The following is a 19,047-nucleotide window of genomic DNA, read 5'->3' as shown; positions in this document are numbered from 1 at the left end:
TTCACATCTGTATACTTTTGTAACCTAAACCAATGTGAAAATATTGCTATAAACAATAACGTGACTTTTCTTATTTGTTGTGTCTTCTCTCCACGTGAATTTGTGAACTGCATTATGGTGTCAGAATTAGAAACAGGGTTAGAATATGGTGTCAGCAATAACTAGTCCATGTTTGATGGAAATCAATCAAGTACTTACCATTATTATTAGCTTTGCTCTTTTTTTTTCAAATTTTCATAAAACATTTCTGTATATGCCTATCTGGTTGGCTGAGCAGTTCGCATATCCACTCTCCAACCAACAAGCTGAGGACTCAAATGCCACTATGGGCATGGATGTTTGTGATTGTTGTTAGGTAGGAGATGAACTTCATTGTTATATTCCATTGATTTCTGGTCAAATATCATCTACTCTACATGTATTTTCACATTTGGTATGAGACCACCACCCAGCTTATGGGAGGCCTAAAGTGGCTCAAAAAAAGTTTCATATTTAGTCTCTAGAGCAGGGTTTCCAGACTATGTAAAAAAATAATAAATACCAAAATATATATAAAAACAGATTTAAAAAAAAAATCCTTAGTATACTCACTGTACGTATGTACTCTAGGTTTGCAGAAGAACCTTTTGTAAGGGGGGGGAGCACAATATATATATATATTGCTCAAAACTAAATGGGATTTTATACATATATATATATATATATAAAAATCACTCCTGATTCTGCTATTTAGACTGCCAAGAAGGATCAACTTCAACCTTTTTTCTTTGTGAACATTGAATCTCATATCTATGCAATCCGACATACAGTGGAGGACTCTCTCAAAGCAGTCAATTATTACATTTGGTAATATATATATATTTATATATATACCATCATCGTCATCAAATTCCTCACATGTACCCTCAAGGGATGTACAGGATATGATAGTACTACATGAAAAATTTACATCATTACTAACTTCCTATCTACAATTTTCCTCCAAATCAGTCTGTTACTTGTCAAGACTCCAACATTATCAGATCTTATATTTCTATTGTCTAAGACATTTTGTACCGTATCAATCCACCTATATCTTGGTCTTCCTCTGGGTCGTTTTCCTGCCAACCTGGCAGAGAACACTTGTTTTGCTAATCTTTCCTCGCTCATTCTGTTTAAGTGACCATAAAACCTGAGATTAGCTCTGCTAACGCATTCCTGGATGCTGACAATGTCAAGTTCTTTCCTAATATCCTCGTTTTTAACAGGATATTGTCATTGATGCCATCTGTTCACACCTCTAATCTTTCTCAGGACTCTCATATCTGTGGTCTCTAGTCATTGGTCAAGTGTTTTACTTTTGACCCAGCTCTCAGATCCATAAGTCAAAACTGGTTTGAACACTGTCTTGTATACAGCTAATTTAGTGTTTCGACTAATTTTTCTTTTATTCCATATGAATTTATTCAATTGACTTCCTACCATACCAGCTTTGTTGATTCTGTTGTCTATTTCCATATTTAATTTACCACCTTCAGCAAAAATCGTGCCTAAGTAGCTGAAATGTTTTACTTGTTCCACAGGTTCCCCGTTCACAACACAGTCGACATTTTCAACAATGCTACCTATTTTCATTGTCTTTGTCTTTTTAATGCTGACCTTCATACCATATCTATTACAGCAGTTATTCAATTTAGTCAAGGAATCTTGCAAACTTGTAGCAGATTTATTTAGAAGTATAACATCATCCACATAAAACAAAGAGCTGACATTAACATCTCCAATTCCAATATCATGTTTAATACCACTTTCTTTCATAATGTGATCCATATAGATAATGAATAACAGAGGGGATAATGTACATCCTTGTCTCACACCAGATTTAACATGAAACAATCCTCCTGCACCTCCCTCAATTCCAACTGCTGACCTACAACTCAAATAAAAACTAAGCATTGCTTGATATAATGTCCCATTGACACCATATAACTGTAGCGTATTGAATAGCTTCTCTCTTGGCACCTTGTCATATGCCTTTTCCAGATCGACAAAACTTAAATATAGATCTTTGTTATATTCCCATGCTTTCTCAACTATTTGTCGTAAAGTGAAGATCTGATCCTGACAGCCTCTATTTGGCCTGAATCCAGCTTATTCTTCACCAAGCTTTTCTTCCACAATTCTTCTCAACCGTTTCTCAAGTATACTTGCATAGATCCTGCCAGGAACACTCAGTAGGGAAACACCTCTGTAATTCTCACACTCAGTCCAATTTCCTCCTTTATATATGGCGAAGATGTAATAATTTTCTTGCTATACAGATATTAGGAGTAATCATATATGTATAGAAATGTATTGGTTTTGATTAATAAATTTTTTTAATGTTCATAATGATATTATTTTTATAAATATCCACATGTGTAGGTGTATATGTGCTTGTGAGTATGACAAAATATATATAGAGAGACAATGTATAGAGGTGCCTAAATTTTCTTTGCCTAGGATCATCAGATACTCTTGGACTGGCTCTCACTACATGACAAAATTAAACTGTATCAAACTGATAAAGCTGCTATGATTTAGGAGAGAATTAAAATTATTAAAGATTTAGGAGAGAAGTGTGGACACGAAGTTAAAGTTTAGAGCGATTGCAAAAGTTGCTAAAATAGTTCGCTTAATTATCTGCATGTTGAATACACTAATTGCAGAAATAAATAGGTTATTATCACTCTTTATAAGGCTTTGAATATGGTAACATTTGGAATACTAAGCCCAGATTTGGTTATCTCAGTTTTTTTAGGGATGAGATAGTGGCAAAGAGGATCGTGAAGCAAGTAACCAAGATGACATAATAATATGCCTATAGTATGCTCTTTACAAGGATAGATTGAATTGTAAGTTACAAAGTATCTGAAATTGAGACAGCACATAACAGATTAAAGTTAAAGTATTCATTAATAACAGATTACTAGTTAAAGTATTCATTGCAGATGATCATTATAGGAGATCACATTACACTACACAACACTGCATGACCCACCATCTACACTACACAATCTATATTGATAAACGATGCAAGGTTCAGATATTCCAAGCAAGATCTGAACCTTGCATCGTTTATCAATATAGATTGTGTAGTGTAGATGGTGGGTCATGCAGTGTTGTGTAGTGTAATGTGATCTCCTATAATGTGTCTCCTGTGGGTCCTTGGATTCCATGTAAGTGTTAATAATAATGATATTAACAATCTGTTTAAAATAAAACTTCTCATTCTAACAACTCCGATTTGGCCAAACCCAACTTGCTCTTCCCAAAGTTTCGCTTCCACAATTATATTCTTCTCCAGTTTTCTTGCTAAATAAATTTTACCTGGAACACTAAGTATGAAATCCTTTTTTGTTGTTTCATGGTTATCAATATTGATTATGAAAAAAATTATGGAGACAACCACAGTGTTGGAGTAATAACTTCAATTTAAAATGAAATAATTACTCAATGCTTCAACTTTTATATAAAGAGTCTCATCAGGAATACAGACTCACCCACCAACATATAAGCTGCATTACAGTATAGCATTACTACTTTGGTCAATTGGTTACCCTAGTGTGACCTCTGGAAAAGTAGATAAAATTAAAAATAAATAAATAGAAAGTACAGTGGAACCCCAGTTGTTGAACATGATTCATTCCTAAAAGGCTGTTCAGGAACCAATTTGTTTGAAAACTGAAACCATTTTCCCATAAGAACGGTTAAAAATAAATTGGTTATCTCAGTTCTTTAGGGATGAGATATTGGCAGAGAGGATCTTATACAGATAAAATCATATACAAAGACAATGAAAATGCATAAATTCATTTTATACAAATTATGGATTCTACAACCGTGTTATAAACAACTATTTTAATTTCCTGACGTTTCGACCTATATTAAGGTCATTACTCTGGAGTATACAGATATATACAGAAACAAGCTGAATTATATTTCACACAGTATGCTAAAGAGATAATGATTTGATCAACGGCTATTCTACTAGCATGACTGACCTCTAGTGAAAAATAAATAAATAAATAAATAAAATTAAATAAATAAATCAGAAAAAATAAATAAAAATTACAAATCCAAATAAAAAATCAATTAATTAAAAACTACACCAAAGCTATATTCTAATTTAAGATAACATCAGAGAAACATTCTTTCATATAGATAGTTCTCTTACAGTAACAATGATGTCCTAATTTAACATGACAATTGTTATATTAGATTTAAGACAAATGGTAAATTCACACAGTATGCTGAGGTGAAGCTTGGCTTTCTGGATTACTTATGGTCCAATTTATAGTTAACTCTTAGGGAGAAAGGTTGAAGTGGGTAGAATATGTGCCTTCCATATGCTTGGGATTTTTAGACCATCATTATTGTTAAGATTAGGGTGGTTGATAAGAATCTCACAGGCTTTCTTAAATTTGCATTCATATCATGTTTCGGTGTGATGTAAACATCTGGTGTTTTTCCAGTTAATTCTATGTAAATTGTTCAGTGCATGATCAGAAAGCCAAGCTTCACCATAGTGACACATTATATTTAATGTGTCATTTATGTTCCTTTTGCCTGATGGGAATTGTGTGTCCTGTTTCCCGTATATAGGGTAGATTACAAGTGCAATGAATACGGTATACTCTAGGGTGGGCCAGCGGAGGGAGTGGGTCTTTACATGAGTTGAATAAGCTCTTTAGTTTTGCAGGAGATTTAAAGGTAACTTTAAGGTTGTATTTCTGCAGTATTCTGTTTATTTTATCTGATGTCCCTTTAATGTATGGAATGGTTATAGTTTTATTGTAATCTAGTTTATCTTTGTTCTTTAGTGAGGTCTTGTAGAGAATTTTGTTGATAGTATTTTGGCTGTAACCATTTTTTAGGAAAGTATTGCTGATAACTTTAAATTCATCTTTAAGCGCTTGTTTGTTAGAGCAAATCTTCAAAGCCCTTTTTTTTCAGAGTATTAGTGACACTTAATTTTTGTGTTGGGTGGTGGTAGGAGTTTATGTGTATATATTGGCCAGTATGTGTCGGTTTCCGGTAAACACTCTGGCTGATAGTCGAAGGTATAGACAGCCCTAATTATCACCTAACCTAGGTGATTAGGTCACCGTGTAACACTAAAGGAAAGGAAAATGCATAAACTCTTACACAAAAAGAATAAACACAATAAATATATAAAACATACATGAAAATTTAACTTCACTTTAACTAAACGGAGGAGAGTTGATGGCGTAAGTGAAGGATGAGGAAGGGGAGTCCCCTTCCAGGTAACTGTTCTTCTGGGGGGTTTTTCTCTTTCTCTTTTCTGTCTCTTGGCATCACTTGACTCTAATTGAGACACACTGGGCCCTTGTCTCACTAAAAACCTGTCCAATGAGATTTGTTTTTGCCTGCGTCTTAAAATGTTTCTGAAGTGAGACATGGCACTGTGATTTAAAAGGTTTATGATGCAGTTTGCTACAGCTTTGTCAGGGTGATATCTTGCCACAAAACTTTGCACCTCACCCCATTTCCCACACATTTCGTTGATCAAAGAACTAATAACATCCTCCCTTCCTTCCTTCCTCTGTGTCTGAAGACAGTTCCTCCACCTCCATCTTTTGCTGCTCCTTCTGAAGATGTCTCAGTTCTTCCGTGGTGAGCTCATTCCTGCAGTTCTCCACAAACTTCTCCATATTAGCATTGTCAACTTCCAAGTCCATGCTTTTGCCCAGAGATACAATATTATCGACAAGAGCAACATACTAAGCTTCAAAGCCCTCAATACTTCTTACTGCTACACAGTCCGGCCACAATTTCCTATAGGCTGAGTTCATGACAATGCAAGTGACTTACAGGACCATGAACTCGGCCTATAGGAAATTGTGGCCGGACTGTAAAGGATGTTGAAGTTATTTTTCCAGAATTCTCTGAGAGTTAATTCTGTCAGAGGTCACTTCAAAACACCTTTGAAACAGTGCTTTGGTGTAGAGTTTCTTAAAGTTCGAAATGACCTGCTGTCCATGGGTTGGATTAGGGAAGTTGTGTGTGTGGGGGGGGGGGGGGGGGGGGGGGCAGGAACTTCGCTGTAATAAAATCAAATTTCTCCACTATCTCATCCTCCAAGCCTGGAGGATGAGATAGTGAAGAAATATAGACTCCAAGGCATTTATTTGGCAAATTTTTTTGTTGAAAGTATTTTCTCACGCTTGGGGCAAAGACTTCATGGATCATTCAATGAAACATTGCCTGGTTACCTAAGCCTTACTATTAGCCTTCCACATAACAGACAATTTACTTTTCATCATGTTATTTTTCTTAAACACCCTCTAATTCTCAGAGTGGTACACAAGCAATGGCTTGATTTTGAAGCCCCCCCCCCCTTGTGTTTCCATATAGCAAAAGAGTCAGCCTGTCCTTCCTTGGTTTGTGTCCTGCCGATGCTTTTTCCTCCTAAGTGATGTAAGTCTCTTTGGCATTTTTTCCAAAATAGGCCAGTTTCATCACAGTTGAACAAAACCCTCAGCCTTCACATAGTCACTAAATTCTTTCACATATTTCTCAGCAGCTTCTTGGTTCGAACTCGCATCTTCCCCATGCCTAACCACACTATATATGCCACTTCACCTCTTAAATTTCTCGAACCATCCTCTACTAGCTTTTGAACGCATCAGTATTAGCACTTGTACCAGAGTTTTCCCTTAACAGGTCATCATGTAATCACCTCGGTTTTTCACAAATTATAGCCTCAGAAACACTATCACTTCACTAGCTTGCTGTTTCTCATTTATCCAAATCAACGGCAATTTTTCCACTTCTTCAATTGTCTGTGATCTTTGTTTAGTAAGAAATTTCACTCCTCTTCCAACATCAGCTCCCTTGATCACCTCTTTATTTTTGAGTATTGTACAGATCACTGATTTCGCCATACCGAACTGCATAGCAAGATGTGAGACACGAACACCATTTTCATGCTTGATATGATTTCTTTTTTCACTTCTATCATGGTTCTAACTTTTATTTTCGCTTTGCTGCTAATGCTATCCTTCTTCGGCCCCACGGTGGCTTATTTAGTAATAATTTATGAAAAAACAACAAAACCCAAAGAAAATCGAGCAAAGGCACTGCAAATTCGAGCAGATGTCTGCACTGAGCAGAGGCTGCCGCTTAACTGATGCTCTCCTGCCTTACATCTCAGCCCGCAGAGCATGTGGTTGCTAGTTTGCCTGTTTGGGAACCGAGATTCTGTTCGGAAACTGGCGCATTTATTGTTTGGAAAATATGTTTGGGAACCGATTTGTTTGAGATGAGAGTCATTCGACAACCGAGGTTCCACTGTATATAGGTAGAACTACATCAATAGCAACTAGTTTGAATTTAATTCTCAAAAATATACAATTCATCTACCGCTTATTCGACATTGCTGGAAAGAAAATTTGTAGTTGTTTTGAAGGTCAGATAAATGGTAATTACTTATTAATTATTGTTATTTTTTTTTATTTAGTTAAATTTTGTTATTATTATTAAGATATACGGAGACCTGCAGGGAGTCAGAGACTCATTGAGGGAAGCCACATACTACACACACCAGCTATCATAATTGTTCTTGAATTCATTCACACTACTTGCACACACAACATCCAATGGAAATCCATTCCAATCACACAACACTCTATGAGAGAAAAATCTAGCCCTCACCCCCTTCTTAGTGGCATTCATTCTCAGCTTCCAAGGATGCCCTCTTGTATTTTCTCCACCCTCCATAAATTGAAAAATTCCATCAACTGAAATCCTGTATGACCCTTTCAGAAGTTTGTAAATCTCAATCATATCATCCGTCTTTCTCCTGTTTGCTAGTGTCTGCAGTGTACAAATTCTCAATCTCTTAATAATCAGTACTCCACAATCCTGATATCATTTTTAACACTCTCCACACTGTATCAGAATCATAACAGAAACCAGGAGACCAGACCTGAGCACAATAGTCCAAATGAGGTCTTATCAAGGCTTTGAAAAGAGGCAAAATGACATGCTTATCTTTACATGTGAAAGTTCATTTCAGCATTGCAATTATCTTTTGAGTTGTATTTGCAAACTGTTACATGGCCCCTGAACTTCAACTTGTTATTTACTAACACTCCAAGATCAACAGCCTGATCACTTTTTTTTAGCATAATCCATAAAACAAACTGATTATTAAGATAATAAGGCGAAAACGCAAATAGCCTTTTGGCTTATTATCTTAGTAATTAACAATATTTAACAATATATAAGTACACCACTTCGGCAATTCGATAGTAGAGCTAATTTTCAGTTCACTTAAAACCTTGATATTCCAGGTCTACCTAGTCACTGATGAGACCTCAAAAAAGGTTGAAACCGGTCTGGGCAGTGACCTCTTCTCATAATGAAAAACAGTATATATACATCTCTTAGGAGCTGGGTTTTACATTATGAGAGAATATTAAAGATAGTGATGAAGCTTGCTCCACCTTTGCATGGAGTTGCCCTGGTGTTGTACTACCCAAGTAATCATTTAAACTTGGTTCCACCGATAGTTTTTTCGGCATTGAAACTCTATGGATGTCGATGGATTTCGACCCAAGTTTTGTACCCGATTATAAAATAAAATGGGATTTACCATCTCCCTTTCAATTAACAAATTCGCTGGTAAAATAGCCTTTCGGCTTATTATCTTAGTAATTAAGAATATTTAACAATATATAAGTACACCACTTCAGCAATTCGATAGTAGAGGTATGTAAGTTTCGGTTCACTTAAAACCTTGATATTCCTGGTCTACCTACTCACTGATGAGACCTCAAAAAGAGGTTGAAACCAGTCTGGGTAGTGACCTCTTCTCATAATGAAAAACAGTATATGTACATCTCTTAGGAGCTGGGTTTTACATTATGAGAGAATATTAAAGTTAGTGATGGAGCTTGCTCCACCTTTGCATGGAGTTTCCCTGGTGTTGTACTACCCAAGTAATCATTTACACTTGGTTCCGCCGATAGTTTTTTCGGCATTGAAACTCTGTAGATGTCGACCCAATTTTCGTACCTGGCTATAAAATAAAACGGGATTTACCATCTCCCTTTCAATTAATAAACTGATTCTTCAAAAACCATAAAACTTAAAACTGTTTGTATATTGTGTGTGTTGAAAAAAACATCATACAATGAAAAAAAGAATAAACATTCTTGTTTCTTAGTTAAGTAACAGTAAGAGGACAGTTTAAATTATGACTAAAATGCAGAAATAGCATGATCAGTTGTATGTATCCAAAGTATCAATTTATGTAACTGTAGTAATACTTTAAAAAAAGGAAGAATCAATTTTACATTGTCAGGTAAATGAAAAAAATCTATACTATAAAATGAAATGATAACTAATATTTAAGGAATTGACAGCGTATACTGGAAATATAGATTAAATAAACTTTAATATACACTTTCCGATATTTCGGCGAACGTCACGTTGCCATCTTCTTGGGAACTTACTAAAAAGACACGTGCACACAAGTACTAATAACAGCAAATGAGACTGAAGCTAGGAAGCTAGCGTTTTCCTAAAGTCCTGATGGTGCCCCCTGGCGGGCTATATTGGTAGTTCTTAGCCTTTGGGCTGAAGTTCTTCTGATAAAAGTTTCCCAAATTTGGGGCAGTTTCATGCATCCAAATTTGTTGAGGTTTGGCATGTTCCTAAGGGCCGAGGCTGATTCCATGAATAGTCTTTCATACTTGAACTTGCTGCGGTGTATTACTGTGGCTTTCTTCCATCTTATTCTGTGGCGAGTATCCAGAGCGTGGTCTGCAAGCCCAGAGTGGCTGTACTGGTGAAATCGGATGTAATCCTTGTGTTCTGAGATTCCGATATTTGCTGTCCTGCCTGTTTGGCCAAAGTAGGACAGTTTACAGCTGCAAGGGACCTGGTATACACCAGGTAGGTCTAGGGGAAGTGGTTGGTCTTTGGTGGAGTGGATAAGGGATGCCAGTTTTCTGTGTGGTTTGTAACAAGTGGTCAAGTCATGTTTTTTTAAGATTTTATTGATTTTTTCTGAGGTGCCTCTGATGTAGGGAATAGTGATGGATTTAGAGTAATCTTTTTTGTGAAGGGGAGGGGGTGGTGGGTTGTGGATAACTGGGTTAAGTATTTTTTGGATTTTTTGGAGGGGGTAGCCGTTGGCTGAGAAAGTGTCACGGATGTGATTTAGTTCAGTGGTTAGGGCTTGATCATTAGAACAGATTATTTTTGTCCTGTTGAATAATGTTTTAATAACTCCATATTGTTGTGAGGGGGGGGGGATGGGATTGTTGGTGAATGTATCGGCCTGTATGGGTGGGTTTTCTATAAACTGAGAAAACCAAGGTTCCATCAGGTTGGCGGGTGACTAGTATGTCTAGGAAGGGGAGGTTATTGTTTTCCTCTTTTTCCAGGGTGAATTTGATTCTAGGGTGTTGGTTGTTCAAGTGTGTTAGGAAGGAGAGGAGTGAATCCGGGCCATGTGGCCAAATAGCGAAAACATCATCAACGTAGCGCAGCCATATGGTAGGTTTTTGTGGGGCTGAGTTTAAGGCTTTCTCTTCAAACATCTCCATGAAGAAGTTGGCCAGGGGTGGGGAAAGTGGTGAACCCATGGCTGTCCCCTCTATCTGTTTGTAGAATTTTTCCTGCCAAACGAAATAGCCTGAGTTCATTGTAAACTGAAATAGGGCTGAGATATCGGGAGGAAATTTAGCTTGGATTAGCTCTAAGGTTTCTTTGAGGGGAACATTCGTGAATAGGGAGGAGACATCAAAACTGACCATTATGTCATTATGTTGGAGTGTAAGGTTTTCTATACTGGCTTTGAAGTGGGCTGAGTTTTTTATGTGTGATGGTGTATTGCCAGTATAGTGTGATAGCGCTTTGGCTAAATGCTTGGCTAGTTTGTAAGTGGGGGAATCAATGCCATCCACTATGGGACGTAATGGCACTTTTTCTTTGTGTATTTTTGGGAGCCCATATATGCGGGGGGTCTAGAGTTATAGGGTTTTAGTCTGTTGGTAATCTCCACAGGCCAAGAAGTGACCTTCTTAAGGAGCATATGGAGTTTTCTAATTTGTGAGTTGGTGGGATTGTAATCAATGGGGAGGTAAGTGGAACGATCTAATAATAAAGCCTTGAGCTTACCTGTGTAGTCTTTAAGATTGAGTACCACAGTGGCGTTCCCCTTATCCGCTTTGGTGATCACTATTTTTTTGTTTCTCTTCAATTCTTGTAGTGCCTTGTATTCACTAATGGATATGTTGGATTTTGGAGGTTTTGCTTTATTGAGAACACAGGCTACATCCAATCTTATGTCGTTGGCGATGTGGGTTGGAAGTTGGCGAATCCCGCATTCAATTTGAATCATTAATTCCTCGGCCGGTAATTTCCTAGGAGCAATGGCGAAGTTGGGACCACGTGACAGAGCGTGGAGTGCTTCTGGCTTTAAGGTAGCTGACGATAGGTTAACAACAGTGTTGGTTTGTAGTTTGGACGCCGAGTTCTTTGTTAATTTATCAAACTTGTTGATATGTCGGCTTCGTACTCGTTCAAATTCTTTTTTAGCTGCCGTACACGAGACGTCATGTAGGATCATCGTCATCAGTCTCATTTGCTGTTATTAGTACTTGTGTGCACGTGTCTTTTTAGTAAGTTCCCAAGAAGATGGCAACGTGACGTTCGCCGAAATATCGGAAAGTGTATATTAAAGTTTATTTAATCTATATTTCCAGTATACGCTGTCAATTCCTTAAATATTAGTTATCATGTCTAACCAGCGTATAAGCCTCTCAACAAGAATATAAAATGGAAGTTTCCATAGTGCAGAAGTGCTGCCAATAAATAGGTCATAGGATGAGGGAATTTGTACAATTACTCAAATTAACAAAATAGTTCAGACAGAAAGAATGAATCAATAAATATGGAATGCAAAAGGAATTCAATATGAAACTTGAAAACTAACAGCAGAAAAGTGCAAAAAATTATTTTTTTTTTTTGTTAACCAAACTGCAAACTCCAGGTGCTAAATTTGATTTATTTTGTTTTTACTGGGAAGGCATGATTTTTTTGCTTTAAATTTATTACAATTTACCAATTCTGTACTGTATTATATATACTCCTACTGATATAAAAGAGATAACAGAAATACAAAAATGCATATGCCCTTTAACATGTTTCACTGCCATAACATTAAAGATGTTTGCAAATTAGACCCTTTGAAAGCATATTTATATTTGAAACTTGGCAAGCACAATGTATCACAACTTTATCTCTGTTATGCAGACAGTTATGGAACTATTCTTTAATACCATACATGTCAGACATCTGCAATTAATGTTCTGATGTGCCCTCCAGTGGCTGCTAAAATGATAATAACAAAATTCATTTTGGAAAGATATGGTTCTAAGTACTGTGCAACAGTAATGCAATTGATTGCCTCATGAAAGTATTCAATGTTGTGGGGAAAGGTGTGGTTCCAGAGATCAAACAACAAATCAATTTTCTATGGGAAAGGGAAGGGATAAATCTTAATTCAAATGACATAAAATATACTGTATATTATATGACTGAAAAAGTTCAATGCAAAAGTAAATTTAAGCATAATACCTCTGTCTGTTGTTCAGGAAGCTTCATATTGTCAAAAATGCGAAAAACAATCTGAAACAAGTCTTGCCACCAATGAGATTTAAACTGCAATCCATATGTTTTCACGATTTCAAACATCACAGTCAGGGCTCTATTCAGATAAAGAGATAAGCATATGTTCATATTACATTATATACCACATATTAAATGGATATATGAATTTAAATTAATATCAAGTCTCTATTTTCATTATATGGCCATCTAGTATGAAATCAGAGGATAAACATAAATATTAAGAGTTCATAAGAACTTAATTTCTTATGGATTAACAGATTCTTTTGATAAAGTATCCACATGATGATAACCTAGTGATTTATTTGAGATGTATTTGTAAAGTTTACAGGACAGGGGATTTTAATATAAAATAATTTCTTACCTTGTATAGATTTCTGCATCCATGCAGTTGTCTAAATAGTTTATTTCTTTCTGGCATGCTTGAGTACTATATATAGTAAAGATTACTACTATTTGTAGTTATCTTTAATATGTAAATGCCACTGCATAAGCAACATTTATAAAGTAAATTATACTTCACAAGAAATATATTCTTGTTTAATCTTTTATCCAAGTGTAAGCAAACAAAGTTTACATGTGAAGTATCTTTACAACTAGGCTATTTGTATATATAGCCTGTTGCCTTCATATCAATTGCCTGACTATCCCATAATGAAGCACACTTTCTTTCAGCTGTTTAAGTTTATTGCTATGCATTATGAGAAGGGTAACTATGCAGATTGATGCTGGGCTTATTAAAAATCTAGTATTTTCTGGCATAAACACTTCACATCAATAATTTTCTCAACCTCAAAAAATTGCTTGGTGTATACATTCAATCTTTGAATGAGTATTTTTGTTCAAAATACTACTACTGCTCACCTGCACAACATTTTATAAATCCCAAACCACCTGACCTTACAACACAGTTCTTGCATTTGAGGTGGTGCACCCAAATACATAATGTTGGTGGGAAGTTTTTTTTGTTCCAGCAATGTTCCAACAAGCATAAAGTAAAGAATTTACCATTTGTCTTCTGGTTTATCAATTATATGTTATAGTTGTGAAGTTATCAAAAACATCTAATATGTGTAATTAATTGTTAACGGGCTTTTGTTCTGTAAAACTTATGTACTGGTACCCCTGATGATGTAAGTCTTACAACTTACAAAACTTGTTGGATTTTAAATGCTTATTTTTATTAAACTCTTTATTTACATAATAATGGGATCTCAAATACTGAAAACTTCCCATAGAAACTTATGTTTGCAATGCATAATGTTTTCCAGTTTGGCTTTAAACTTGCACACACAAATATGCAGCTTCACAGCATTGATTCTCACTAGATTATCTTCATCCCATAGATGATGATGAAACTTGAATCGTTTAAGTGCTAAGTTTCTTGGATTAAGAAGAGGAATGATGAATACTATTGTCAACAAAAGTAGATGAAATTAAAGAGATAGAATGCTAGGATATGATTTGATGTTAGAGAGAGAGAAAATGCTTGGATACAATAGGATAGGATTGGAGTTTAGAGAGAGAATGTTAGAAAACAACAGAATAGGATTTGAGGTTAGGATACTCAGGCATTCATAGAGAAATCTGAGGAGAAAAAGCCATATCCAACATGATATGCAAGGAACTACCGGGAAATTGGCAGTGAAGAGTTTGTTCTGTTGGCATCCCAACTCATGGAATTTCCATCTAGTAAATTCTGTCATCTCACAGATCACTCAAGATCATACATCGAAAATACCACAGATTTTTCCTCAAAAGTTAAAAATAAGGTTTAATTTTTTTGTTATCACTGAGTTTTTCATCCACTTTCTCTTTATAAATATCCCTTTGGATGACCCTCTAGAATATTTATCACATGACTTTCCATAAGCACTGCATGATATCCTATTCTTGCCAACTACTATTTGGAATATTTAGAAAAAATATTCATTCATTCTATTTTTCCCAACTTCAACCATTTTCATAATCTGGAAATATACTGATTGTAATCTAGAATTTTTTTTATTCAAAACATTAATTTCCAGGATTAAGTTTAGTTTAAAAAAAAAAAGTCAGAACGCAAACATTTTTCTTTCTTGATGTTCATATCCAATGCAAAATGGATGGTTCTCTATCAATAACCATTTATCATAAATATGCATTTCTAGGATGAATCATCATCATCCTTCCCAAAAATGTGATAACAGAATCTGCTAACAAGAACTGTCAACTGTTTTGGAAATATTTCTAACAAATCTTAACAGCTAAACAAACAATTGATAGCCATGTAGGCTGGATAACAATAAGGTCACTGCTCTCCAACCAACAGCAACAGGTTCAAATCATACTGTAGGTATGGATATCTGAATGTGCAAATGGCAGAAGAATTCTGCCTAGTGTGTGACCGTTTAAGGGAGGCCTATATAAAGTATTATGTTTCATCTCTAGAACAGGAGAAGCTGAACATCTAACCTTATCCCATTCACAGTACTAAATGCTATGTAGTAAAGCAATAAATTTACAAGGCTTTTGATAGGTTTTAAAGTCTTTCATGGATTAGATTCAAATTTAAACAAAATCTTAAATGGCTGCAAAGGTACTCAAAAAATTTACCATTTTTCACCTGTTCAATCTTGGTGAAATATAGTCTCTATTCCTTAAGAGAAAGACGCCTTTCGACATGTTGCCAAAATTCTCAAGAAAATTCCAGCTGACTGCCATTTTCAAACTTATGAACAAAAGTCACCAAAATGTATTCCTCTCTTAAAAGCACACTAGTCCTTGCCTTGTGTCTACCTGGTGTATGTATGTGTGTCAAGTCCCATATTTATAAATTACCTCACTTTGGTGAAAGTGGCTGTTCAACTGAGAAGTGGATCTCTGAACATAAACACGATATTTGGCTTATAAGACCAAACTTTGTCTAGCTCAAAATTGGACTGGAATGAGCCACAAGATTTGTTGGAACACATTTAAATTACCAGACTGATGCATTGTTAAATATGAACTTTATTCAAAGAAAGTTCCAAAGCCTTGCTACAATGACCTACTCATTTGCAATAATGGACTTTTCATTTAAGAAGCATGAGAAATTCTAATTTTTAATGTCAAATCCCACAGTTCTTATATATTATTGTAGTTTTAACACAGTATATACTTGCATGTTTAAAAGACATTCAGTGTTAAGCATGGAGCTCTGCTCTTGAATCTGATATTGACCTTTTAACTGTTGCAGTGATGGTGTTAGGAGATATACAATCTTATTAGCCCACCTACAATGCTTTCGTGTTATAGGAGTGTAGCCCTTTATGGATGAAATTCACATTAATTTTCCCTTTATGCTTCCCTCTCATAAATTTGTTGAGATTTTCATTTCTCATGTTTTAAGATTTATAGGTGTAATTTTTCTTTTTACATGTTCTTTAGTACATCTATTTATGTATCAGCCATCTCTATAACTATTTTTTTTTATTTTATGGATATGAGATTTTTAACCTCTTCTCTACATGCACATCTTAAAAGTGTCAAACGTTTGAATATTGTCCTTATTTAATGTTCATATTTCTGCTCTGCAAAACACGGAAGAATATAAAAAGCATTTAATTATTCTTAGGCCAATTTTTTCTCCTACCTCTTGATGTCAGTATGTTTTTCATTTGTTAAAGGTTGATTATGATTGAAAATTAAGTGGATATTGAATACCACATTATTTCTTAGCTGAATAAGAAACTCAAATATAGGAAATCTAATCTAAGAGTTTCATGCCAAATATAGAAAACTATATAAAGATTGGCGAGTCCAAGTGTAAGCCAACACCTGGCAGTGCAATGCTAGGCGACTCGTAGTAAAGGTGGAGTAAGCTCCGATCACTGTTCTTAGTATTTTCCTACTAAGAAATAATGTGGTATTCAATATCCACTTAATTTTGAATAATTTTACTTTGCTGAAGTGGAACCTATTGGCTCTTATTTCAGTAAAAGGTTGATTTTGATATTTTCTATTCTATGTGTAAATCTCTTATCCATTCTCCACAATCAGATATCCTAGATAAACTATCAAATATTCAGTCACATTATGTGATTTGCTGGTTGTTTAATTAACCAAAAGCAGTTAAGTGAATGTATCATTATAGAGTACTATTTAAGGAGCATTAACCCATTCAATGGTTGATTGATTAACTAAGACTATGGTTATTTTAGATAATTGAGATGTGACTTCTTTAACTTCAGTTTCTTTGATTTGTATCTTTGGGGTCAATTTTACAGTTCCTCTAACCCCACTCTGGAATTTAATGTAAGCCATATTTTTTTATTAAACATACAAACTTATTGTTTTAATACTGACCATATTGTAATGCATACAAACATCTTACATTCTTTGCCTACCAGTTTTGCTAGCAAACTGTCTAGCTTTTTCAAGGCATTGACAGAAAAGCATAAAAAAACTAGTAAATGCAAACTGAAAGGAATATAAAAATGTTGTAAACAATCTAGTAGCTAAGGTTACACATTCGCGTGACAGAGACTGAGAGGACTTATTATTCTTATTCATTTTCATGCAAGCGTGTTTGTTGTAAACGCGTAATGTGATTACTGGCTAGCTGTAGCTCAGATGGATTTAGAGAGAGGATCAGGTTTTTCCACGAACTGTTCAGAATAGTACCCTGATTTCTGTTGAGGTTTCTGCCGGTTATTAACACTACTGTGGCTTCCTTGAATAAACGATGTCTGTAGTCGTCATCCAAATATGGCATGGAGCTGTTTTGCCACTCTACTGTGTGGTTAGACATACAGAAATGATGTGCTAAGCTGGAAGAAATACTTCTGTTGTGGTTTACATCACTAACATGTTCTTTTTGTCTGATCTCTAAACTCCGTGAAGTCTGTCCGATGTAGGCAAGACCACAGGAGCAAGGAATGTAGTATACTCCTGGATATTTGTAGAATGGTACCTTATCTGTTGGGGATCCTAAAACCTGTCTGATGCTGGTGGTTGGTTTGAAGACCACTCTGATGTTGTAGGCTTTTAGTATTCTGGCTATTTGATAAGAAATTGACCTGATGAACGGGATCACTACAGTAGAAATGTGCTGGGAGCTTGATTTTTCTTGTCTGGGGTTGTCACCATATAGATATTTTTTGATGATGTTCAGAGGATATCCATTTTGTGATAATGTGTTGGCTCAGGAGGATATACAGACTGAACTCAGTGAGAGTTCAGTCTGTGTATCCTCCTCTTCTGATATAAACTTTCGGGCTCTATTTTTCAACACATGGATAATGCTCAGTTTGTATCCTGTGATGGTTTGAAGTATAATGAAGATATCTTCCATTTTGATTGTCTCTTTATCGAGATGTCTAAAAAATGCAGTTGGCTGCTGTTTTCCACTTCCAGAGTGAATTTTATCTTGTTATGTTATGAGCTGATTTTATTCACAAACGATTTTAGGTTTTCTAAGCTGTCTTGCCATATAATGAAAATATCATCTACATATCTCCACCATACAGATGGTCTAGGGGAGATTGTGGAGAGAATTTCTTTTTCAAGTTTTTCCATGAAAAGGTCTGCACAAGATGGTGATAGTGGGCTTTCCATTGCTAGGTCTTCTAATTGTTGGTATATAGTGAAGAAATTGAAGAAACCTTGAAGAAATTAGACTGAAGGCAGTATCTAAACATTTGTGTGATGTCTAGAGGAAAGAGGTCTTGAATGATATTTATTACCTCTTCTACTGGTACATTGGTGAAAAGGGATACAACATCTAGACTGGCTAGCATGTCTGTTGGCGCAATCTTAATGGCTTGGATTTATTTACAAAGTACTGACTATTCTTGATATAGGATTCTGTTGATCTTATTTTATTATTTAATAAGTTTGTAAGATTTTCTTTTATATTTATCTTATATATTTGATCTATTAATTTTTGTATGTCTTCTACCTAAACAATCTAAATAACGAATACTATTTATATTTCTTTCTTCTAATTTTATTCCTTCTAGTTTTTCAATAAAGAGAATGAACAGAAAGGAAGAAGGTAAACAACGATATCTAACATTTTTTATAACAAAAAATTAATTTACCTTATGTATATATTTTTATTAGTATACAATTTTCACCCTAATATCAAAGATGACTTTAATATTAGGGTAAATATCAAAGAATATCAAATGAATAGAATAAAATACCTTGTTGGATGTGGCTATAGACCCAGTAATGTGGAGGGTAGTGACCAGGAAATGTATAAGCAAATTAGCCAAGCCAATGGGCATTATGGGTGATTTTAATTATCACAATATAGATTAGGATGACAAGTAGCAATTGGAAGTAAAGAAAATCAGTTTCTTGGGTTTTTGAGGGACAACTACCTCAGGCAATATGTAA

The 19,047-nt window shown here is 35.2% G+C and overlaps 1 protein-coding gene across 2 annotated transcripts in view; it reads right to left on the bottom strand.

Moving 5' to 3' along the window:
* The window catches only part of Sec71 (ADP ribosylation factor guanine nucleotide exchange factor Sec71), a 581,865-nt gene that overhangs the window by 117,576 nt on the left and 445,242 nt on the right, over positions 1 to 19,047 (bottom strand). For both annotated transcript variants that reach the window (XM_090410617.1, XM_090410618.1), the window contains exon 29: positions 12,634 to 12,763. In XM_090410617.1, the coding sequence (XP_090266743.1) occupies positions 12,634 to 12,763 (130 nt within the window). The remainder of the gene's footprint in view (positions 1 to 12,633; positions 12,764 to 19,047) is intronic.

Source organism: Typopeltis vanoorti, chromosome 20 (assembly GCF_054136105.1).
Source record: "Typopeltis vanoorti isolate ZY-2024b chromosome 20, IOZ_Tvanoo_1.0, whole genome shotgun sequence".
Taxonomy (NCBI): Eukaryota; Metazoa; Arthropoda; class Arachnida; order Uropygi; family Thelyphonidae; genus Typopeltis; species Typopeltis vanoorti.
The sequence above is the reverse complement of the archived record's forward strand: the minus strand, read 5'-3'. Positions and strand labels throughout refer to the sequence as shown.